The following is a 25,643-nucleotide window of genomic DNA, read 5'->3' on the forward strand; positions in this document are numbered from 1 at the left end:
GCTGTAGGTCACCTAGAAAAGATGGCTATGCCATTGGAGCCAATGTTTTCATATCCCTCCTAGTTTACAAATACTCATTTTGTAGGATAAGGTAGTAGGTCACATGTAATGTAAATGTGGAGCATGTAAAAGCAGGTGCGTTTCCCTCCATTTATGTTGTAAAACCCTTTRATCTGAGCCTGCATGTTGCCATGTATTTGGATGGTGCACCAAGGCTTCTACACATTGCCCTAATACAAAAAAAAGTCACTACCAAAGTCTTTGGACTTACTATGCTGCTTTTCTGTTATGACCTGGGAGTGCACTAAATGCTACATAACTGCATTTAATGGCAATCTGGATTCAAAGGGAGTTTTTGTTTGTGTATTCAAAACCAGATTTCTGTCACCTTTCACTGCTTCTTTTATTTCCATATGTTAGCAGTTTCTTGCAAAGAGACTAAATTACAGAAAATTGTTCACTTCCAGAGATCCAAACACCATTTTCAGAGGGAACTCATTAACTTCCAAGTGTATTGACGAGACCATGAAACTGGCAGGGATGCATTATCTGCAAGTTACACTGAAGCCAATCATAGATGAGGTAAGAGCAGTTTCGAATGTTTATTTGATAAAAGTCACTGTAAAAGGCCTTTAGGGAGCAGATACTGTTTATTCCTTCCCATTTTAAGATGACTTTGTAGGATTAATATGGAAGAGCCTGTTTCTGCATCAAAATCTTTTGTGTTAGTTTATCCCCAGCTGAGTTACCCATTTCAGAAACAGTATTAAAGGAAATAGGAGGTTTCCATTTGTCTGAATGGATTTCTTCTGTTTTATCAAATATAACATTTATTTTTTTCCTGAGAAATTAATGAAGAAATTAAAAACGTGGATGACTAAAGAACATCCACAGCAGAAAGCTGCCAGAACACTGTAAGCAACACATGGTGTCTAGTGGTTTTAAAGGAAAAAAATTATTCTTAGATAACTGTGTATATGATACATGTGTTGTAGCAATGGTTTATTATCTATCTAGTCCAGAGTGGTGGGGGTGGGGCTCATTAGTACAGTTATTGAGCAATACTTTCAGACCACAGATTTCCTTTAAATGATTTGACATTTTCTTCATCTGTTGTTTTAATACTTCATCAAGAAAAGTTATGTTTTGGAAGAATAAAGATACATTTTTTAAATCAACTGTTTTGGCAAAATAGGTCTTTTCTTAATCAGCCCTGCCTGAGAGAGTTTAGCAAACAATTCTGCCTTTCAGTTGAAGGCTGAAGTAGAACAAATTAATGTTACCTTTTGGAAAAAGTAAAAGATAACAGGTAATTTAACTTTGATGCTTTGTCAAAAGAAAAAAAAATACACATTATGAAGTTGGGTTCAGCTATTTACTCCAAAATTTTTACAAAAATTTCCTGCTTGAGGATAAACTAATACATTAATTGTTCAATATATTCTTTCTAGATCTGCCAGGTCCATAAACCTTGTGAAATTGATCCTGTGAAATTAAAAGATGGCGAAAACCTGGAAAATAACAGGGTATGCATTAGATTTGGAAGGTACACACTAGTGTAAATAGAGTTTCTGTAACTGAGGTCCTCAGACATTTCATGTTGCAAATAAATCTGTCATTCTTTAGAATATGCTGGAAATTTTCTTAGCCCCACAAAGTGCGTATAATTATTTCACATGAGCTTCACATTAAGCTCTAAGGCATAGTGCTGAAATGTGATATCTGCAGAATTTTAAAAATCAACAAGCAAACAAGAAAGACTAGGGCTTGCTGACAAATGACTTAATACTCAGTATAGCATTGGGAGCAAGGATAACTTAGCCTTGCTTAAGGCTCTAGTGGTGCCTCATGATGTTATAGAAAACAATGCTATAAAAAGGAACAATATGCCATATCACTGGATGTTTCCTTTTCACAGAAATAACACTTTCACTCTTGTACTTGAATATGTGCGTTTACCAAAGAGCGTATCACTGAGTGTGTGATTGTTTTGCAAGTATATTATGTTGGAAGTAGGACTCTCATAATGATGCCATTATGCATAAAAACAGGAATAGTCTCGCTTTCCACAACAGAAAAAGACAATAATTTTGTCATAATCATTATATTTTTCAGGAAAATTTGAGGCAATATGTTGATCGCATTTTCACTGTAATTACAAAATCTGGTGTAAGCTGTCCTACAGTGATGTGCGATATTTTCTTTTCGCTGAGAGAGTCAGCTGCCAAACGTTTTCAAGGTAAGTTACTATGTATTGTTTTATCTCATGTCTTCAGTAGCTTTTAAATGTGCTTGTAGTCTACAATTCTGTATGATGGATTTAGTAATTGAACAGCAACTTATCTAAAATACAGTTTGGGGTGCATATTAATGCTGGTTTTTTCCTTGACTATTTGTTCCACAAAGAACACAACTTTTGGTGATTATATGAGATTTTCTTAAACATCTTTCAAAGGAAAACAACATTTAGAAAGAGCAGTGTGGTGGTATATGTTTGTGGTAGCAACCTTTACAAAGTGTACTCAGTTTTTAAATGTTCAGGCTTTTGTAATGGCTCATTTTGCAGACTCCATGCATCTGAATTATTTTCTGCTAATACATCAATCTGTAATAAAGGCCAGTCTATAAGTTATTGAAATCATTGCAAGCTCGTAGCTCAAGGGCGGCCATATGATTCTAAGGTTTTCTGCTTATCAAGAGAGAATTCATTCCAATCCCTCTTAGTTATATTGGCTTTGTGAGAAGCAGCAGCAACATAAAAACAGAATCAAGCAAAAAAAACAACCTACATATTTTCACTAAGGGAAGGAGATTAGAATAGGACTTTTCAGAGAGAGTAATATGAGTTCAGTTTTTAACTAGTCACTTCACAATAGAGAAGCTCGGGCAGAATGCCTGTAGTGTTATCGGTTTTATGTTTTTTTTTTAAAAAAAAAGTGTATTTGTGTAATTACCAAAAGGAACAGGGGCATTAAGAGCCTGTACTGCACTGGTGCTTGGGGCTATAACTAGATAGTAAGAGTTGGCCTCTGTGCTGAACTTTCTATAATCTTTATAAGTTATTCATCCTACTTTGGTTGCATAGATTGAATATCTGATATTTGTATGAAACTCCTTGTGTGGTGAGAAAGTGAATGGTGTTCTTGTAATCTGTGTTGTGAACTTGCTTCTTTTTAAAAGGCCATTCTTTGTTTTATGATAGCTAATCTCTATCATCAATTAATCCTGTAACTTGCAAATATATGCATTTTCAGCACATATTTGAACTAGCTTTTTGAAGGCACTCTGACAATTTCAGCAGGTTTTTAAGAAAGGATTGATGAAATGCTGAGCAGATTTTTTTTCTTTTTATTTATATATATATATATATATATATATATATAGGTGACCTAGATGTGAGGTATACAGCTGTCAGCAGCTTTATTTTCCTGAGGTTCTTTGCTCCTGCCATTCTTTCTCCAAACCTCTTTCAGCTTACACCACACCATCCAGTAAGTACTGTATCAATTTTTTCTGGCTATGTATATGGTTCTGTCACCGTAGTCTGTTTATCAAGATTCTTGCTCTAATTCTTTTAATAGCATTTAGGAGAAATAGCTTGGTTAGTTCACAGGTCTGCTATGCTTGTCTAGCATACGGAGTATATGTTGAATGACTGTGTGTGTGAAGAACTTGGAAGGTATGGGAGGAACAGTGAATTTTACATTAGGGTCAGACAAGCTGAAAGGTCTAAGGTACTGTGCAGAAGATAGTCACTGCTTCCTTTTTACTGCCTTATATTAATCCTGGATTGATTGTATCAGCAACCCTTGGAGATGTTCTGGATGTTAAGCAAGTTGCTCAAAACTTTAAGTAGTTGTTCTGACTAGGGGTAGGGAGGACTCAAACAGTTTTCAAGATTGATTTCTCTTTTCTGTTTTGCGTGTGATTGTTCTTCAGAGAACCGAAGACATTAAGGTAGCTATGAAACTTGATGGCTTATAAGAGTCAAATGCCTTTAAAAGAAGCAACCTATACTGTTTTATTTGGACTTTTTAAATTTCATGTTAATTTTCTGCAAATGAAATAGGAAATGTAATTTACCTTCCTCTATCTCATGTTTTAAATATCTAGTCCATATAATACCATTTTTCTCTTTCCTAGGATCCCCAGACTTCTCGAACTTTGACGCTTATCTCTAAGACTATTCAAACACTGGGCAGCTTATCAAAATCTAAATCTGTAAGTGTGACATTTCCATTTAAAGGTTTATTTTAGGAAAGCAATTTTTTATGCTTTTATCATTCATTTTAATTAAGCCTTTCAAATGCTGGAGTTGCACCAGGCTTATGAAAAACTTGTATTTGTTGCTTTGATTATAAGCCTCACATGTTCATGGGAAAAATAAAGCTGCCTTAATTTGAACTACATTTTAATAAAACATAATTGTGTGTGGCACCATACTAGAGGAATATTCCATGACTTCTCATTCCATCCTTTTGGAAGAGAGGTAACAATGAGGAAATTCAGTAGTGTTCTCTACTTGCCTCTGGTACCTGGTAGCAGCTCTGTAGGGTTTTTCAGGTTGTCTCAGCATTTTAAAGCTTAACCTAGAAGAATCACCCACTGTGGGGAAGGGCTGGGCTTTTCATACCGGTTCCATTTTCTGCAAGGCAATGGTGATATTAGACCTAGATGCCCATTCTCTAGACATTTGATTGAAATGAAATGTGTAAATAGGCCACCAAATTGCTATGTCTAGTGATAATTTCAGGTCACTGATGGTCTAGTTAAGATTCACAGAGCCAACTGTAGATCAGTCTGTACCCAAAGATATGAATCCTTCGACACCACGGAATTCCTTATCTCTTCCTGGTTTTGTCAGGTTCTTTTAAAACCAAGATTATAAACSAAAGCAAAACTTTAAAGCTTTTGAAGAATGCAGTATTAACTATGGTGGTTTGAACGTTTGGAATGCCTTCAGTTACCTTTTTGAAATAAAAATTTGGATAGTACTGAATGCATGCTGAACAACATTGAAGTAGTTTTGCTTTTTCTTACGGACAGAAAAAAAACCTCTTATCTGTGGTGGTTTGTCTCATGATCTACTGCTGTTAACAATAATATTTTAGGTATAAACTGTATCATGATATTCATGGTTTTTGTTTTGTATTTCAGGCCAGCTTCAAGGAATCTTACATGGCTACTTTTTATGACTATTTTAATGAGCAGAAATATGCAGATGCAGTAAAAAATGTAAGTAATGTACGCATGTGCTGAAAATCTTACTGTGTGGTTGAAGCTGATGTTCAGAAACTTAGACTGCATCGATACTGTTTGGAAATCGGCAAATGTGTACTAGAAAAATCAGACTGTAATATTCAAGAAACATGCATCGAATTGTGTGCATGTCAATATCAGAATCTCTTTGAATCTACTTTTATTTAATAATTAGGTTAGATCAACAAGCTGCTGCTTAGAGCTTGAGACTTGTACATTATAGGATGCTGTAGATCTGTGATGAAAACTGTCTGCTCCAAAAGGAAGTGAAAGATATGCATAATGAAGGAGAAGCATGAAAAGAAGGGCTGGTCATCCGCAGTTTTTGCACTTAGGAGCATTTGTGCTATTTTTAGTATAAAACCCAGGAAATCTCCAAAATTGCTGAAGCATTTGCCATACCCTTCTGTTTAACTACTTTTACAGTATTTTCTTGTAGCACAGTACTGTACAAGTGTTAAAGAAATTAGTTTGGCTAGTGCTGTACTGTTTTTATATCTGTGCTTCTTTTTTCACCTTTTAGTTTTTAGATTTGATTTCATCATCAGGAAGGAGAGATCACAAGAGCATAGAGCAACCTATATTGCTTAAAGAAGGGTAAATATGCATTTGCAACAAAAACTTGTACTTCTGTGCTTGTTACCATTCTAAGGCAGCTATCTTTTTTTCCCCCCATTCCATCCATATGTTCAGAGAAACATGTTGGAAAATTTTTGTGTTGCTGTTTCTACTCTCTGTGGCTGCTATAGTTGATTTTAACATCCTTTCATTTGATTTAAACATCTTAAGTATGTTCTGAAATATGCGGAGGAAAAAAAAGCATGTAGAACTTAATTAGCACAGCTAACACAAAATAAACTTAAATCAGCGTTGTGTTAAAATCAAGTTCAATTTTTTTACTCCAGTGAACAAAAGCTGTAAAATTCCACTGTGAATGCAGATGCTGAATATGTTGGTGAGGGCAAACCCTGCAAATGGAATTTGCTTTGCTGTTGCTGCCCTATAAAAGAATCCATATGCTAATTATTACCATGGCTGTTTGAGGAAATTTGTGATACACCTGGAACAGTTTCTGGTTTTAGTACCTTTCTCTTTTTTTTCTACTTTTTTTTTCCTTTTTCTAAACCATGTACTATACGCTAGTTCAGTTTTGGGGACAAACTGTTGACATTTTTTTCTATTTTAAAAAATGAATTGGTAAGATCACCTAAGTGCATTGTGTAAACAGCTTCTTTGGGCTGGGAGGATGAAAGTAAAAATCCACATTCATCCTGTCAGAACTCAGTAAGCTGAACCCCTGCTGAAAGTAAGCTTTCATGGCAGTTGTAAGTCATGTAAAAATGAGGTTTGCAGTGAAAACATGACTACCACTTCCAGTTAGCCTCTGCAGTTCACTTTGCTTCTCTGATGAAGGTCTGTCCCTAAAAGCCACTTTGTCTATTTTAATTCTGTGCATTTATCGTTCTTTTGTTTTTGAAAATAAATGTATAGTTTGGAACATTTTTTTTCCCTCTAACTCTAAAACATGATTTTTTTCTGCCTCTGTCTTTCTTTTGCTCTTGTCTGATTTTTTTCTGTCTTTTCTTGCTCGGCCTGTGACTGCTGTTGTAAGGACTCTTAAACTAACAGTAAAGAAAGTTAATGGTAATAGTTCATGCAGGTAAGATGGTAGGGGCAGTTGGTGCTTTGCTGTAGCTACCTGCTGACAGCATGTCCTTCCTTCACAGCAACAGACTTGTCTGACTTAACTTTGGGAAGGAAGTACTCTGTTTAATAATCTTGAAATGCCCATGCAAAACCAGCAGAGATCATTTTGTTACCTATTTCTTGATGTTGGCCGACTCGCCCCCCCCCCTTTTATTTTTCTTAAAAAAAAAAAAAAAAAAAGCTTACTGAAAGTAGAGAATCAAGGGCTTTTATCTGTAGGTAAAGGATCCAAGAACTACTGAAATTTGCTTAATGTTCAGTGTACATATTCTGATGACCTCACTGCATGTGACTAAGAAGTTGCTATACATTTTCTAGGCACTTAAGTGGCATTCAAGTAAATTGTTCTCAAGGTTAAGGAGTGGGCTTCAGCTGTGTATTTTCCCTGCCATTTTGCATTATTGTCACATTTTGTCATGGGGAGTGGGTGGGAATTTTCACAGCCTTTAGTTTGATTCTTTTTTGGATCAATTGCTTGGCTGATTAGTGGGGTTTCTGTTCGCCCTTACCACATTTTTGTTTGTTTCATTTCCTTTTTTTAATTTACCTTTCCTTCTATTAAAAGAGCATCTAGACAGAAAACCATAGCATATCTTCTTTGGGTGGATATACCATACCCAAGATTAGTCACTGACACTTGTGCTGTGCTGGCATTCATCATGCCATCGCTGCTCTACAGCCTTCTGTCTGGCTCTTTCGAAAAGGAAGAGAACAAAAAGGAGACTTAATCCTGTTGTTCTTGTGGGTGAAAAGGACATGCTGATGCTTCCAAGTAAAGCTAATGCAGATCCAAACTCAGGTCTACCATAAACAYGAGAATGGAAAGTTTCTCCATCCAGCCAGCACTGAAATGTTGTTCATATTTTTCCCTTTGTGTTTCTGACTGTTTGCTCCAACTTCTCATACGTTCCATGAATATTAAAAACAAAGAAATCCTTTAAATTGACTTTGAAATTCGTATGTGGTTCTGAATACTTGTCACCTATCTTTGGGAAATAAAAGCACACTCTTCCCTTGGATAAATTGCTGGAGGTAGCTTTGGATCTTCAAAGCCCTTCCTGTTCTGATATCAAAACCAGATCTCTCTTCCACAAATATCCAATATCTGATACAACATATAATGTGAATTTTAAACAGCTAGGAAGAATTTAATTAGAAATGTGCTCTCAGCTCTGCAGTGTGGAGTGTGCATTTCTAAAAGGGAGAGGCTCTGTAGGACAGTTTGCAGCTGTAAGTCACCTTCAAGTGTCTGCATGAAAAGGAAGAGAAACTAACATGAAGAGCATGTTGTCTGCCCAAGGATATCTGCTCTTCTCTTGAAATTTGCCTTAACCTTACAACGCAAAAGTTACCACCCACCTGGTGGGCCTGGCGAGGATCTGAATCATATGGTTGTATTAAATCTTTCTCAAGCAGTCCAAGAACAAGGTCTGAGATAGTAACTGAGCTTTTTAAGAATGGTGTGTAACTATGTTTTAAAAGGATCCATTGCTGTATATGGTGCTTGTCAGCCTTTTTCCCCCAGAATTTGACAGGCTAAAGGGCAGCAGGCACCCATCAGCCCAGCTGGTCACAAAATAGTCTGAAGGAACTTCAGTTTCTGTTTCAGCTTTTAACTGCTGCTTGGTTGGATATAATGTAATTGTTCCTAAGTCTAGGTATCACAAGTGAGAAAAAATATTCGCTGTTCCTAGAGTTTTAGCTCTGCTATTGAAAATCTTCAACTGAATCACTTGCTGTTCTGTGTCATGTATGTGCTTTGTGCTGTATAGTGCTTTCCTACCTGATTAAAAACTACTCTGTAGTAAGTAGTTTTTAGTGGCACTGTTAAACAATTTTTTATTTTTCATGATAGTTAGTGCAATGCGTAGAGTAGCTGTTATTAACTCCCTACCACACATGCGCACACAGTTTTCACCGAAGGTGATGCTGAACAGTGTGAAGTTACCAGGCTTTCCAAAGTCACCTTGGAACTTCTGGATTGACTTAGTAGCTTGGAAGATGCTGGATGCATCACAGTTCCTTGTAAGCCAATTCAAATTTGAAATTAACTAAGGATTGACAGTTCATTACATGACACCCCCTGCACCCGAACACACACCAAAAAAAAAGTTATGGCTTTCAACAATTAGGTTGTTTTGTACTGTTACTAAAAACACATATCCAGCTGTAGGATCAGTGTGCGATTGCAAATGGATTTGTGGAACATCCTGAGTTTTTCTACAACATGTGAGTGACTAAAGCATGTAAGGCACAGACTCCATGCTCCCACGGGCTTTACACCTGCCTTTTAATTATTAAAAATACTCTAAACTTTTTGAGCTCTCTCATAGCTGAAAATAATGGTAGAGTTAGGTCAGGCTTAGGAGATCCATGCCAGCCATGGTCTGCCCTTTCCCTGCTCTAGTAGGAAATCCTCTAACTGGATTTGTAGCTGAGGAAAGAGCAAAAGTTGCTACAGTTTATGTAACAATTAGAGTCCACATGTAGACCACAAGTCAAGCTACGTGTTTTACCACGTATCTAGATTTGGAAAAAGGAGAGATGCTAAACCTGTCAAAATGGGACTTTTCTTTCCTTGTCAAGACAAAGCCTCAATAATTAGAAAACACTGTGTGTCCCCTCCTAAAGCTTTGCAAGTGCCATCATGTGTGTGTCTGTATATATAAAATATATGCTTATATGTGTGTGTGTGTATGTGTGTATATATATATATATATATATATATAATATGTATGTGGCTAGATTATCCAGTGTATTGGTGTAATGACTGCTGTCCTGTCTACTAGGTTCATGATCAAAAGAGCACAAGGAAGAAAACGATTTGGTATGAAAAACTTCAAGAAGAGATGGTTCCGCCTGACAAACCACGAGTTTACCTATCAGAAAAGTAAAGGTAACAAAGGTTTGCCTGTCTTATTTTTATACATAAAAGTGGAGATTAAACATGAAGATTGTATAAGAACAGAACAATGAGATCTAGATCTGTAACTATAGAAGGCACAGTGCAGGGAAGTCCTGTCAGCCTGTATGTTCTTGCCAGCTTTTTAGTATATCTATACTGATTGCTAGAGAAGGTTCTTGGATAGCACAGGATTGTATTAATCAGTGGACCATTTGATTGTTTTTATATTATCAGTTATTAATAAAATCTGTAGGCTTCACTGTCGCTTAGTAGATTACCCGAGGAAACAAAACTCAGGAGCTCCAATACCTTACACTGGGATTTAGGTTGTATTGGGCACTGTCAGATGCATCTCAGCTGGTTCTCATAAACTCTGTAGCATTGGCCCAATGGACTGCAGCAGGCAGGGGGTTGACTGAAAACTTTGAACTTGCAAGCATTTGTTTGCTTAATGTTGCCTAATATCAAGGATTTTGCTTTTCTCAGATTGGTTCTGTTTGTTCAGCAGTGCTGTGCAAATACCACTCTCTTCCATCATATAAGCACATATGGGGTGAGAAAGGTGAGGAAACAAATTCAGATTCAGCAGAGCCTGGAGGCTGCCAGTCATCATTTCAGTCTCAGCTTTGAGATCTTAGGTCACCACTACCAACCTAGTTCAGCTGAGTTGACAGGAATGATTTCTTTCCCTGTCACTTCCTCAGTAAATATACTGTGTCCTGCTGCAATAGTCTGTTTCTAAAAGGTTTGCTAGCATAACCTAGTGCAGCCAAAAACAGAAATGAAATTAAGATAATAACTTCAAGGGCACGCCAGTAAAACCCTGTTCAATTAAAGTTTTTTTTTTTCCTGTGCAGTCACAATAATCTTCAAAGAAACTGAATCAGTGCTTAGAGTAACAACAGAGGGTGAAGCTGAGTTTTGAACAAGTTGCTCAGTGTCAGTGTGTTTGCTCTGCAGGTGATCACCCTCTATGTAGCATTCCAATAGAAAACATTTTGGCGGTGGAAAGACTGGAGGAGGAGTCCTTTAAAATGAAAAATGTAAGTAGGTCATCTTCATTAATTTACTTGTTAGGCTGGTCTGGATCCACCAACCTAACCTTTTTCCCTTTTGTAACCCGTGTTGGGTTTCTGCTGAAAGATGTACAACCACAGCTGCTTGTTCTGTATATAGTAGCAAGAGTTTCCAAAAGCACAGCCCATTCAGATTCTTAACAGCCCAGTCAGCAGTCCTTGGGTTTCGTGATGTGCAGCACACTCAGTACTTACCACTGCTGATCAGCTGTCTGGCCTCCATAGTGTCGGACACAGGTAAAATAATCGAGTCCCTGCACTTTTGTCAGACCTGTCTCTTGGGAGGAAACTGACTGCTTATTTTTGTGAAGGATCATATCGTCTTGCTCTAACCATCAAAATTTCTTTGTAGGATAATGAAAGTGCATATATATTTGGTTTAGGTCATGTGCCAGAATAACATCTGTGCTGTGCCAGTATGGTGCAGCATTTTGATTGGCACATTAGGTGAAATACAGCTGTATTGCTCATGCATGGAGCACTGCTACCAATTTCTGTGTATGTTATACATACCATCCATTGTGCCGGAACACTTCTTAGACATGATCAGTTTAAGTGAGGTTAGGAGCCTTTTTCATACTCTTCTGCCTGTAAAGCTGAGTACATTCTTTAAAAAGTTTTATTAAAAAAAAWAAAACACACATCACAGACTTCTTTATACACATAAATGGCTGTGACTTTCGGCTTTTTTGCCTGTAAGTCTTTCCCACTATCTAAACTGCTTCTGGGCACCATTCAGGGCAATGCTTAAACCTACCCTATATACTAGGCCCTGTGCTTGTCTCCTTTACAGCGCTTTGTCGAGGTAAGACACTGTGCTCGACTCTCTGGTATTTTCCCCACTTCAGATGTTATTTTGGTAGTGTGCCTTTGTCTCTGTTAAAAGATGGAATAAGTTCCAGCTCACTTGCTCTTAGAGCACATCTTCACTGTGTAGCTGGCTTTGGCTTTTATAACTCGTGTTAATTCCTCCTAAGATAAGCAAAAGCAGCCAAGCTGCAAAATAATTCTCAAGCTATCAGAAGGCGATGGTAACATGTGGTGAGTAGGACTCACTTGAACTATTGCCTTCTGTGCTCTGCAAAGTAGCCTGCTTGAACTAAAAGTAGCCACACAGTTAAGATAAAAGTTATTGTGTATGGAGAGGAGCTGAGCTGTAACTCTGATTAACTCTTTAGTGAAGACAGTCTTTAACTTCTGCTGATTCTACTGGGCTAAAATGCATTCAGAACATCCCTTTATCGTAGATATTTCTTATAGGAAAAATATCTCTTTATTGCTAAAGTCAGAAGATAGTACTCTGACTACAAACAGAAATTGGGTTTATTTGGGTGCCTAAATTCAGTATTGCACAGGGCATGAAGGTGTTTATGTTCATTCCAGAAAGTAAAATGCAGAGTCTTTCCATAAGTAGTAGAAAATATCATTGCCACCTTCCCATGCCAATATATTTCCATTTATCYTGCCATATATAAATAGAATACCACAGCAAGGACAGAATTTTCAAAAAACACAGCAGATGTATTTGCAGTGGATATTCCATCCTGGGTGCTAAGTGTGATTAAAAATCCAAATTTTCTATTAATACTCTGCATGCATCTGTTCTCAGAATTGATCCAGATCTATTTTCCTCACTTGTGGTAAGTCTGCATGTCTAGCAGAAAGGCCAGAAAGTCTGTGCATCACCTCTCAAGCAGCCTTCATCTTCCTAAGTAGAGTTTTGGGTGCTGGGGAGCTAATGTTTTTTTGGAGGGGCGGGGTGTTTTTGTTTTTCCTTAGTACTGTTCAGGTCTTCAGTGTTGTTTGAGGAGCAACTGGTGTTTTTGAGAGTGTAAAGGTCTTACAAACACTTGAAATTCTTGGCTTAGTTGTTGGCTTCTGAGTAACAGTTGCCATATGTTTGTTCACTTAGACTGGTATCCCCTTTTGTGAAGCCATAGCCCTTAGATATGTTCCTCTGTTGTAATGCAGAAGGCTCCATTTAGCCCAGCAGGGTGTTAAAATTTTTTTCTTCCCTGTGGTTCTGTGTTAAACGAGAGTTAAGCTGCACACTCCTGTCTTCCTCTTTCTTTCTTTCTTTCTTTCCCCATCCCCAAACTCAAAGTTGCCAGTTATGTCCTGAAAAGTTTTAATAAAAGAACTCTAGTCTGTATTTTGGCAATGCTGGACTGATCACAGCTGCTGATAGCAGCTCCTCCACTGGCATTATGGTAGCCTTTGTGCTTTTCCAGCTGATGTCCCACATCCCCAGAAATACAAAATCTGGGGAAATGAATGTTGGAGTTTTCTGTTCCCTTTCAGAAATGACACTGTAATTAAAATAAAGCTATTTGCTCATGATTTAGCAATTATATTTGCAAGCCATTTTGAGGGATGCACACTGAAGAGTATCACAAAAGGAGAAGAGATTGTGGCTGGTCAACAACATCGTGCCAGTCGGCAACATTGTCCTAACCTGCTAGGTGAAGAAATCAGGCCAATGTTTCAGGTCTTTGTAATGTACAAAGGTGCATTTCAGGGTTTTTTGTTTGTTTGTTTTTTAAATAACACAGAGGAACCAGCTGTCTGGAAAATAATATACCGTACAGTATGGGTAGCATAATATCTGATGACTTTGAATATTCAAATGGAAAAGTAGAAAGGGAAAAGGGTAATTTAGGTGATCCAGAGAGGAAGAAATCCATTAAAAATAAGTATTTGCAGAAGTTAGAGGAATTGAAGATGGTTGACACTTGCCTTCCCAGCATTTATGGTTAAGATCACTAACTTTAGCTTAGTTATCTTCAGTGCAAGGTCAATATATCAAGCAAGAGGGCTGTGCATCAGAAATGTGCTCCTTCAAGAGGAAGAAAATAAATTCAATTGTTCCATATTAGATTACAAGCTGTTTTGAACAGGCAGGGGAGGTCTAGTTTAGATTTTGAATGTCCAAGACATAATGCAGAATTAATGTATAATTATTTGAACCATCCACAGGTGGTTAGAGAGATGCACAGAAAACTGCATGGCTGTGATTTACTAATAGCAGATATATTTGGGGGGCATAGAAGCACAGGAGTTATTAAAAAGAAAGAATCTGGCCAAAGTGCATGTTAAAAAGACTAGTGATATGACAGTGTTAAATAAAGCAAAACTGTCATGAAGGCTGGATCCAAACTCTGATTTTCCCTTTCCTGACCCCTGCTGACTAGCATTTCCATTCAGCCTTGCATTCGTTCCTTCTGTCAGCCTTCCAAAATTTGGAGCTGCAGCATTATTTAAATTGCGTCTCTGAGGCTGAGAGCAAATCTTGCAGAGGCCCAACCCAGCAAGCTGGTAATGGCTGGTTTTAAATCATCTCCTTCAGGAACAGGATCTTATTCGTGTACCAGGTTAAAGGTCTTGTTGTTTTAAAGGCACATTTGCTCCTTGGTTTTGTGCTGAAATATATTTATTGGTGTATTCTTTTCATATGCTTTTTTTTCTCTATAATAAATCTTCAGTCTGTACCCAGTCTTAAATTCRACTCATATCGGTGGTTTATTCTGTGGCTTATTTCCTTGTTTGCAGATGTTCCAGGTGATACAGCCTGAAAGAAGAGTCCTGTATATCCAGGCAAATAACTGTGTGGAGGCCAAGGACTGGATTGATATACTCACCAAAGTTAGCCAATGCAACAAGAAACGCCTCACAGTCTACCATCCCTCTGCTTATCTTAATGGCCACTGGCTCTGCTGTAAAGCTACTGCAGATAACACTCCTGGCTGCACACCCTGCACAGGGTAAGGACTGGCAACATGACATTGGTCTAGATATTGCCAGGGGATGTGTGTGTCTGCAGTGTAGCCTGCGGATATGCAGTGCCAAGAAGATCTGCAAGGTGCGCCAGCACTGTGGAGTTTTCAGCTCCAACAAGGAACACTGTCAAAGACCATCTTTGTTGTCATTCCTCATGCTGTCAATATCTGCATATCTTGGTCAAAATGTTGATATTTTTAGAGTTCAAGGCATTGACAGGAATCTACTGTGGGATAAGATATTTTTCTTCTGGCCAGCTGTGCCAGAACTAATGCCAGAAATCCCTGCAACTTTCTGTTGTTTGTAAATTTTCTGAAACTGAGAAGCTTTTGCTTCTAGATTTAATTCTTAACTGATCTTTTCTAAGAGCCCCCTCATTGTGTCTGTTAAATGAAGAGGTACTGTCCAGTTCCTGGGAGACTGTTTTCATCTAAAATGGGAGAGGCAACAGGTCTGTAGTGGTTGTTAGTCTCAGAATATAAAATCTGAATAGTTGGGAACTCGGTGCTTTAGCTCCTCCATCTGGCTATAGCAGATTAATTCACCAGAATGTCTGGATACTGGTGGAGTCTATTCTTTCAAGTCAGAGTGAAAGCATGTTGGATAATCTGGATGTGAAGAAGTTTTGGGCTTGTCTACCTTTTCTGCTGGGAAAAATGGGGAAGTTTCAAGATTCATTACATACAATCTGATAGCTTTCATGAGTACTTACTTTTAAGCCTGAAAGTCACATGTGCTGTCATCCTTGTTAAGTGTTTTTATGCCATAATGTGCTCTCTATAATCTGACTTCTGCCTCTCTTCCTGATGCCTTACAGAGGCCTGCCAGCAAATATACAACTGGATATAGATGGAGATAGAGAAACTGAGCGCATCTACTCTCTTTTCAACTTGTATATGTCAAAATTGGAGAAAATGCAAGGTGAGGATGAAAGATYTTTGCATCTCCAGTACATTCAGCAAGATGAAAGTACTTTGAAAAATTATATGTTCTAGCTAGAATATCCTTGCAGATCACATGCCCATAATATAGTGGCCGTTATTTAACTTGTTTCCCCTCCTGCTGCCTTGAGGCAGTTGCGTGAATTATTTTTGGTACACTCTGCAATCTCATAGTCTGTGCAAAGTTCTTTGCACGTTAAACAGTTGTTTGAAATACGGTCTTAACCACAGTGTCCTAAAATAGCATAGGCTCAGGGCATAGCTTGCGTGCTCTAAATTGATAAATCACTGCAGGTACTAAACCAGAAGTTTACTGAACCTGAAAAGAAGCATCAACAAAGTTGAGGTTTCAGTGTAACATGGTTCTGTGTCACCAGAAGCCACGTGCACGTTCTATAATTCAGTTCCCAAGAACGGGCTGGATCCAAATGGTTTCTTCAGGCAGGCTGTTTTGGAGTTATCAACGAAAGCTGACCCTGTGGACGTCTTTGAAATGAAAAGTGAAATTTGGCCTGGGAAACACTCAAGAGCTGAGGGGAACAGAGATATAAAATGAAGGATCAAAGAAAGAAGAGACAGCAGAGGAAGTTAGTACTGGTAGGCATGCCAAGAAAAGTATCCGGTGTACATGATGCCAGACTTGAAATCCCAGTTTAGTACAGGGAGTGGCAGGGAAGCCTTCACTGTGGCACTAACCTTTAAATAGTACTTTATTCTATAATATGAGCTAAGCCAGTGGTGTCAGACATCCAGCTTGGAAAGCACTTTAATCCATTCCTGGCTGCCATGCAGTTGCAAACTTAAGATCCCCCACCACTTCCGAGCTGCCTGAACTGATGCCCAGCTTCCCCTGTTCCGAATCCTCAGTGCCAGGGCCAGCATCTAGTTTCAGCGACAGGGAAAAGGACACAGGTCTGGCACAGACAGTACAGCAAGGAGAGGGTAACCTGAAAGCTGAGCCTGAAACAGCAGTAAAGCTATAAAGTTAGGGAAAAGTAGAGACAAGAGTAAAATATTCTCTCTCCTCTTCTAATATGGTCAGCTACAGTGCAGAAGTAGATCACATGATGAAAATGTTGCGTATGTTCATGCAAGCAGTGTCCTGGTCTCTTATGCAGCAAGGTTCACTGCTGGGATAAGAAGGTAATGTTACAGTTTACCCCTTCTTAGAATATTTCCTTTAGCAGGCAGCTAGGCAATAGTCGTGGCATGTTCTACTTACTCTTGCTTTCTGATTCTTTTGGGGATAATGTGGTAAAACATCTTCCATGCTTGCTTCAGCCTGTAATTCTGTTTCAAATTCAGTCTGTTGTGAACAGCCACACTTTGCTACTTATCTGCTGCTTATGAACATTTCCCATCCTGCTTTCTGACAAGAAAATACTTGATTTCATGYGGGCTGGTCCTTCAGCGAAGTGGCATGTTTTAGCCTGTGTTAGAGTTCCCAAAGGGTGTGCATGGTACTGCTAGTGGTAACAGAGCTGCTTCAGTTATGTGCACAGGAAAAAAACCTGGCCTGCTTTTTTTTTTGCTTTTTTTCTTTTCTCCAAGAGGAGATAGGAGCACTACCAGTGCAGCAGAGGCCAGCTTAGCACAAAGTTGGGAGCAGCTGCCAGGCTTGTTGCCCTTTCTTTATGAGACTAGGAGGAGAGAGTGGGCACAGACCAGTCCCCCCCGCCCTATGCCTACAAGCAGCCCAGCAGAAGGACAAGGAACTGCTCCTTCTGCTGTCACCGTTGATGTGTCAGCTGCAGTGCTGTGGTGGTCACGCTGAGGCAAACTAAGTTTAGGAACTGCTAGCCTGTGTGAACCCCAGACTGAGTATTTTTAGTCTGCCTATTCCACTTTTTCCGACCTATCTGATACCTATTCCTGCCTATTCCTGTAATCTATTTTTTCCCCAGAGGCCTGTGGCAGCAAATCTGTGTATGATGGGCCTGAAGAGGAAGAATATTCAACATTTATCATTGATGACCCTAAGGAGACTTATAAAACACTAAAGCTGATTATTGAAGRTGTTGGAACTTTAGAGCAGGAACATGCTCAATATAAGAGGGATAAATTTAAGAAGACAAAATATGGAAGCCAGTAAGTATGAGTTGTCCAAACAGAGACACAGTCCTGGGAAACAGCAATTCACTTGCTTATTGTCTGGCCTTCACCCTATTCATGTTCATAAAAGATCCAGAAAATACATACAAAGAATTTGACTTGGGATTGATATCATGGTACTTTAAAGAGTTATAAGGATTTTCTTAAATGCTTATTTTTTAATATAGTTTCATTCATAAGAATAAGCCTGATGATTATTTTTTCTAATTTTGAACCTGTGCCCATAAAATAGGGAGTAAATAGCAAAAGATGCATGTATTTAGTGTGCATTCTGGAGTGTAGGTTTAAAACCGGGAGGAGTGATTGATACAGCCATATGACCTTATTTTGTGTACATAAAGCAGTTTTGGGCACAGCTGACATAAAAAGGAGCTTGATTCAACTACCAGTTGGTTCTTCCAGTTAAAGTTAGATGCAGAATATCATTACAAATACAACCCTGAAAATCATACTTATGGGAAAGGTTTTGCCTGTTCACTTTCCATTCTGAGTTTTTGATGTCGTGACAGAAAACTCTATGTATAACACTTTTTCCAATTTTGTTTCTCTTTTAGAGAACATCCAATTGGTGACAAGAGCTTCCAGACTTACATTAGGCAGCAGTCGGAGATCTCAGCACATTCCATTTGAAGTGCAAGGAAAATCACAGGACAGTGCTGAAGGGTCGATCAGTGAAGCTAAAAAGCAAAACAAAAGGGAAGCCACACATGTAGCAAAATGTATGGATAAGTGTCAAGCTTACAAACTTTGAGACTTGCTAAAGGTTGTATTCTCTTTTCAAGAAACTGTTACAATAGTTGCTATGCACTTTATTCATCTGGTTGTTGACAGATGATAAAACTCTGCCTTCTAGGCAGTTGTTGTCATGTGTATTTTTAAATTTGCTTTGGTTTCTTGGAATCTAGTGATCAGTTCAATGATCAAGCTGTGTGGTCTTCATCTTGACAACTTCCAAGCAATTCCTTATGTTTCAGAAACCAAGCATGCTGCTAATATGCAGCGTTTTCTAGAATTGTTTGTTACTGGTTTTGTTCCTGGTTACTGTATATTATGCCGCATCCCTGCGTGCTCTCTTAGGAAAAGCTTAGTAACACTTCACTTTTAATGCCTGCATTTAGAAAAAAAGCAGAGAAAAGCCCTCTGGTTGGTGTAATCTCTTGCATTGTAGCTTGTATTATAAGCAGGCCAAGGAGCAGGACTTTTGTTTTTACAACAGCATAATTTTTGCTAAATGTGCACAGTTTTTAATAGAAATCCAGATCTGAATGGTACTCTTGATATTTTTGAGATACAAAGTCATTTTTCCAGACACATTCAGCAGACTTTGAAGATGAACTCTCAGTGGTATGATAAAGCTGACTCATATAAATGTGAGTAGGTAAGAAATGAACTAATGTCAAAGCTGCATGGTTTTTTACACAGTCCAGTAATGATAATCTTTGGAAGTCTGTCAATGGAAAGGCAAGGTAAGCTGATTTTGAAGACTTTTCACCACAGCAGCAAGAAGGATGACTAGAACACAAGTCTGGCAGCTGAGATGCACTGAGTCCCAGGCACAAAAGTCATCAAGATGGGTTTTCTGTGAAAGGATGTTTAAGCACTGGAGTCCACGCTATCCTGGTACCACTTGGTTTTCTGGAATATAGATTTCTACTTTTCCAAAAATGTTTTTAAATACTTTTTTTTAAAGAGATTTGCTAAAGGTAATTTAGTATATTAACATGCATAATGGTAACTTGTTAATATTCTGAGTGTAGTGAAAATGGAATGAACTATGTATCTCACTAATACCAACAAAAGTCATTAAGGAGGGGAATAAAGATCTGCTAAATATAAGATATATATTTATGTATGCTGTTTAGTTGTACCCCATAACTTTCCTCTGTATAAGGGTCTAATTCACAAACATCTAGCTTTGATAACACAGAAGCCTTTGTGATGGACTTTAAGCTTCTGTGGGATAGAAGCTGATGTTGGTTTTAAGCTGAATTGGACCAGAAAACATTGAACTGTCAGTTTAATGTGAGGATATCTGTATCTTTGCCTAAAGTGTTACAGAGTAACTCTTAACTGTGTCCTCATTGCATCTGGTGTGATTTAAGATGGCTGAATTATCTGGAATGCCTCTGCTTGTTAGTGATGCTCTTAGGAATGAGGTTTTCTTTTTGTTTGAGTATACAGTAGACCACCTCCTAGTAGATGATAAATGATCCTTTATTCATCTTCACCCAGAAGACTGGGGAAAGGGAAATACTGAAGCATTACAGAGATGCATTTTGGACTCCAAGCTTTTAGCTGCCATGAACTGCAATTTTTAACATGTATTTGTAACTTAATATTGTTTATAAAATACTAATGACCTGTAATGTGTGTTCTACTTGCCAATTAAAAGAAATGTTTTATTTCTGAAAACTGCATGTGCACCTGAAGTCTGTTTAGGTTCACAGTGATCACCAGGGGTGCCCCTTGGCACAGCATCCGCTCTTCAGAGTTGGACTGTGGATGGGGTTCCTTGTGAGTTTAAATCAGTCTATGTCAGTTGGGGCTGCTGAGTCCCATCCTCCCTTTTCCTCCCTTCCCCACCCCTTCTCTTGGGTCAACATTGCACCTGTGGGACTGCACAGTGAACCAGATGGGGCACCTGAGCCACCTGTCAACAAATCCAGCAAAGAAAGCAGTTCTCATTCAGCCAGATCAGCCTTTTGAACTGTTTCCTTGTGTTATTACACTGTTGCTGCTGGTAGAGAGGAGGGGTGAGACCATGTTGCAAGGACAGGAGGGACGAGTGGGAGCATGGCAACTCACATTTAGATTGGCTCGTGACCTTGTGGAGCCACTGCCTTTCTGGCTACGACCTGTTCTGTGGCTAAAGCTTGGACATATTGTTTTTTGCAAGTCAGTCTGGTCTGCAATAGTTTTCTCTAGTATCTGCTGAGAGTTTCTAGAGTTTATCAGTCCTCCCTGAAGACTTGTGTGAATTAAGCTTTCGCTCTGAGACTTCCTGTGAGAAGCCTGCACTTTACCATTTCTGTTGGGGAGTATTTGCAGGAAGGCTAGGAAACAGCACCTCCAATATACAAAGCTGTTAGCCAGCTCATACAGGAGTGTGTTAGTCTAGCTTGCGTTCAAGATAGCTCCTACTGCTGCATCAGATGTCTCTAGTTGTCACCAGAACATGGATGTCTGTTTTTGAGAAGCTTCTGGAGGAGAGCTTTTGCAGACACACTCTAGCTGAGTGACAGCAGTGGTTTAACAGATAGACCACAGCCAGGAAAGAAAACCAGACTGATGGTGGAAATCATATCACGGGCATCTTGGTGAAGGTGAAACTTGCCACAGCATGCAAGGGTGTGTTTTTTGCTGCCTTGTTTTAGAAACAAACATGATTTTAAGTAGGATGATGTAGTATAGTGGCAGGTGATTTGTAAGAAGTGAGCAGATTTTAAAGCAAAATTAGTGTAACGCCATTCCCAGGTCTGTATCCTTTCCAATCCTTCAAATTCCTGCTTTTATCTCATTTAGTGTTTACAGTCATTTCCTCTTCCTGATTACCTGTCTTGTCTGGCTGCTGTTTTATTCCATGTGTGATGTCTCCAACTGTCACAATATGTACTGATTTCCCACCCCAGTTCTGGTCCTCCTGTAGAACATCTCTAGTCCTTAGGAAGAAAACCAGCCCTGAAACTCTAAAACCACGGAGGCATAGCTGGTGTCCAGAGAGAATCGGCAACTATAAAATAGTGGGAACCTGGAGACCAAGAGAGCTCAAAATGAAAAAGTTCTAAGATCTTGGTACCTTGACATGACAACACAGAAGTGCTTTCTGGAAGTCTTTTATCCCAGTGCATGCAGAGCTGGCTCTGTTTTTGTTTTCCAGGTACTACCTTTGGTCACAGTATAAACCTCTGCTGTCCAATTCCAAATTTAAGTTTCCTAATCTCACTTTCAAAACTTAAATTGTTAGCCTAGGCAATGTCTAGAAATCTTGGATTTTGGAACCTACTGTCAGATCAGGCAATGGCTGCTTTCTAAGAAAGCATGGGCTACCTGATTTCAGTTGACAGATTCTGACTGTGGTTCATTCTTGCTGAGGTTCCCTAGCTTCACACAGTCACCCCAGAGTTTAAGCCCCACAGAAAATCTTTGAAAGCTGCTTTTCTGTGGTGTGACTTAATTAACAGGGTTGGCAAGAGGGCTGCATTAAAACATGACTTTCACTACTTGCTTAGCCTCTATTTCCTGTCTGTTGCAGCAGAAGTTTTTAATGTTAGCCTCAGAGATATTCAGCAAATCCTGCCCATGAGAGAGATGACTTGATAAGGATACATGGGGCAGCATCCCTTATACCTGGGGAAGAAGCACAAGTGAGAGTGCCAGGTCAGTTTTCTTTCTTTTTCCTTGTTGTCTATCCCAGCCTGAAAGATGAAAAATTATTTTTGACCAAAAAAAAAAAAAATCAGAAGCCGGTCTATTTTCTCCTGGGACTCCAGAGGCCAAGGACCATTCTTGTGCCTATTTTCTCTGTCACTGGTACCAGTACGATAAAGCAAGGCTGACCTGGTGACAGAATCTGAGCAATCCTGGTCTGTATCCATGCCAGTCCAAAGGAGGTAGTGTACCTGGCCAAATATCTTTGTGCATTTCAGAAGTGAGGAATTTAGAGGGAGAGATTAAGCTGTGAAATGATGCACCTGAGGAATAATCATTCCTGTTAGATTTCCCCAAGGCAATGTACAGGAGCTTAGCTGACAGGTAAAATCCTGTCACTCTTGTACGCATGTGTTTGTTTTCTGGGATGAATGGAGTAGAGATGAAGAACAGCTGCTGCAGCAATGACAAACCACTGCTGGGCATTTTCATGCTGTTGCTGTCATGTCTGAAGCTCTTCTGTGACCCAGTCAACTGGACAGCAGGAGTGACAAGCCTCACATGTGCCAATGCCATCTCAAAGCTCTGTTGGCACCTGTGGCACTTGATTCCTCACCCACTAAGGTTTTAGTGAGGTCTGCGTGTGGCTGAGAGGGTTGAAGAACACAGCTCCTGCCTGGCAACTTTTCCAAATAAAATGGAAAACCAGAGAAGTCCCATGTGCAATGGGCGTGGCATATAGTTAATGAGAAGATTACCCAGGGTCCATCACACCCTTACAGAGACTAACTGAAGTGAGCATCAGTGACTGCCCCCCAAGACCTGAACCTCCCAGGCAGATTGAGGAAACTGCGAGAAATTGGTGAAAACTTCTGTCTACGTGAGAAGCAAAGTGTTTTTGTTGTTGAGATCCTGATTCGGGGCTAGGAAGGCTACTAGTGTGACAGCTCTCTTTCAGGCATTTGTATTTTGATGCAATTCCCTGTTCCATCCCTTCTCTGCAAAATACTGTTTCAAAGAAGTCATTTCAACTTCTAATCCTGTAAGCATGCTTAGAAAGACCTCCGTAAGAAGCTGGCTTGGATACTAGGAGAGTGYGTGAATCCTGCCAGTCCCTGTTATTTGCTTCAGGAAATGAATGCAGTGGGAGGACTAAGGCAAAGGGCTTGGAGTAGCCAGGGGCTCAGAGTGATGCTGCATAATAATGTTAGAGATAAAGAAGCATCTCTCTGTGAGGCATCTTCTGTATTAATTGCTGCTACAGACAAAGGCTAACAGGCTGATTGGGAAAGGCATTTATTTCTGGTTCTGAGCTAATGTCATTCAACAGTAAATGAATTATTCCAAAGCTCAAGGGGACACTAAGGAAAAGACAAGGTTTTAAGGCAGAAGTGCTGGATTACTACACACGTAAGCTTCTGCAGCTGGACTGTGTAAGCAAAAACTGGAAGGAAGCCATCATGGAAGCCATCAAGTTGCTATGTTGAATCTTGCCAGAAATGTACCCTATTTGTACACAATTCTTCTCAATGTTGAGGGCACATCTTCCCCAGAAGTGTGGGGCCTGTGTGGTGTTTGACTAATTTTACTGAATTCATTCAGCTGCTTTAACTTCTATCACAGTTGTCACTGTTACCCTGCCCTGCCTAAAGCTGTTGAGTGGAAATCCATTTTTTACTCTCAGCTGGGGCCGCAACAAATGTACTGAACTCCAGGAGAGTTGATTAGAATAACYGTAGCTCAACCAGGCAATGTATGCATTTATCAAAAAGAATTTTTATAGTTGGACTTCCTCAGAAAAAGTAAGTCCTTAAATGTTCTTATCCTTTAGTCCGGATGTGGACACTAACTCCTCTTACTTTAAAACAAATAAGTCTTGATACAGGTAACCACGGTGCACAGTGTTGCCATCAGGCACTAGAGGTTTGAAACAGTTTATTTGATTGTAAACTCATTAGATAAGTAGAGAGGTGTTTTTTTCAGGTCAGAAGCTAAAACTGTAGTAGTTGTGTTTGTGTAGTAGAAATTTGCTGAAGAGAATAAAGGAAGGAAATGAATTTTATGAATTACAAGTGAAGAAAAAGGGAATTTTTTACTTGATGAAAACAAAAATTGTACACTGAAAAGCCTCCCTAAAATACCTTGTATTCTGCTTGCTTTAGCAAGGTTTTCTGTGTTACAACTGAGCTGTAATTCCCACTCCCTATCCTCTCTAGAAGTCATGCTTTGGCAGCCATGACATCCTATGCCTGTGATGGAAATGACTGGAGAGGCTCACAGCTGATGAGAGCAACTTTAAAAATAGCCAGGCTCATCTGTGATGTCTAGAGATGTAAGTGCTTTGCCTCCTGCTGAGCCACAGTGCTGTGAGGACACCTTCATGGCATGTTTCATCTTGTGGTAAAGCCCCCTTAAGAGATTCCTGCCCCCCGCCCCCACCCTGTTGCAGTTCAACATCCTCTTAATAGCACTGATGCAACTGTGCGTGGGGCTATGCTGTAACCGAATCAGTGAAATCATCGGGGCGGGGAAGTTGCTCAAAAACAGGGAGAGACTTTTTAGAAGCCTGGATCTTTTATTTATCTGACCAGGTTTACAGTAGCCTCACAAACACTTGCATCAGCACAGCTTGATGGGCTGGAGGGGAACAAATCGCCCCAGACGGCTTTGCCACCAGCAAATGCATCTTCCAGCTCTGCCCCAAATTCATTTGCTTCCAGCACTGTCCCACCTCATGCTCCCTATTAAAATCACTGATGTGCAGCTCTGTCTGTAACAAGAACTTCTTCTGAACTCAGTAATGCCTGTTTATATGTCCGCCTCCCCACAAAACCGCACTACTGTCTATTACCAGTAATACACGAGGTTGGTGGATGACACCTGTCCCTGTCAAGTCATCTTTTCCCTTTTCTGTATGTGCAGCATGGCTACTGACCAACAGTCTTGCTGCTCTTCTGGCATGACAACAGGCAAAATCAGAGTGAAATTCAGCCCCCAAATTTGTCTSTTCTCGCTATCATGGTACCATGTTTCTTCAAAGGATTTACCAAGGAGCTGGACCTGCAATAGTTGCTCTGCTAGCCTCCCCTCCAGCTCTTTGCAACCTTGAATTTCTCTGGTGAAGAGTGCTACAGGCTCAAAGGCAGGGTCCCCACTGCAGAGCATCGTGGGCCCTTTTCTGGGCCTGAACCTTGTTTGTCTGAAAGATTTGTCATCTTTTTTCCCTCCAGAGAAGTCCCTTTGATGCAATTTCTGTCTTGTCTGTGGTAATCCTCTTCCTCCACCCTCTTTTTTCTGTAATGCCTCCCTGCACAGCTCTGCTGCTTGTCACCGTCCCCTGCCAGAGAGACAGCTCTTTCTTGGTCTGCGAGCTCTGGTCGAAACAGCTCAGCTACAACATTCGCCACTGCTTGCTCCAGCCAGCGAAGAAGCTTGGCTCCATCCACAGCAAGAGCCGATGGAGACATGCATCTCAGCACCAGCTTTCCTATAGCTTGC

General features: G+C 39.6%; 1 protein-coding gene across 2 annotated transcripts in view; it reads left to right on the forward strand.

Annotated features, from left to right (window-relative positions):
- The window catches only part of RASA3 (RAS p21 protein activator 3), a 182,274-nt gene extending 162,085 nt beyond the window's left edge, over positions 1-20,189 (forward strand). Inside the window, exons 12-24 of one of the 2 annotated variants that reach the window (XM_026055448.1) lie at positions 468-582; positions 1,452-1,526; positions 2,116-2,239; positions 3,385-3,491; positions 4,144-4,221; positions 5,158-5,235; positions 5,783-5,856; positions 9,756-9,871; positions 10,832-10,914; positions 14,497-14,708; positions 15,542-15,645; positions 17,570-17,753; positions 18,332-20,189. In XM_026055448.1, the coding sequence (XP_025911233.1) occupies positions 468-582; positions 1,452-1,526; positions 2,116-2,239; positions 3,385-3,491; positions 4,144-4,221; positions 5,158-5,235; positions 5,783-5,856; positions 9,756-9,871; positions 10,832-10,914; positions 14,497-14,708; positions 15,542-15,645; positions 17,570-17,753; positions 18,332-18,407 (1,426 nt within the window). In that variant the 3' untranslated portion in view covers positions 18,408-20,189. The remainder of the gene's footprint in view (positions 1-467; positions 583-1,451; positions 1,527-2,115; positions 2,240-3,384; positions 3,492-4,143; positions 4,222-5,157; positions 5,236-5,782; positions 5,857-9,755; positions 9,872-10,831; positions 10,915-14,496; positions 14,709-15,541; positions 15,646-17,569; positions 17,754-18,331) is intronic. The other variant, XM_026055454.1, reaches the window with a different exon arrangement.
- The last annotated feature ends 5,454 nt before the right edge of the window (positions 20,190-25,643 follow it).

This window comes from Apteryx rowi, unplaced genomic scaffold, assembly GCF_003343035.1.
Source record: "Apteryx rowi isolate R43461 unplaced genomic scaffold, aptRow1 scaffold_123, whole genome shotgun sequence".
Taxonomy (NCBI): Eukaryota; Metazoa; Chordata; class Aves; order Apterygiformes; family Apterygidae; genus Apteryx; species Apteryx rowi.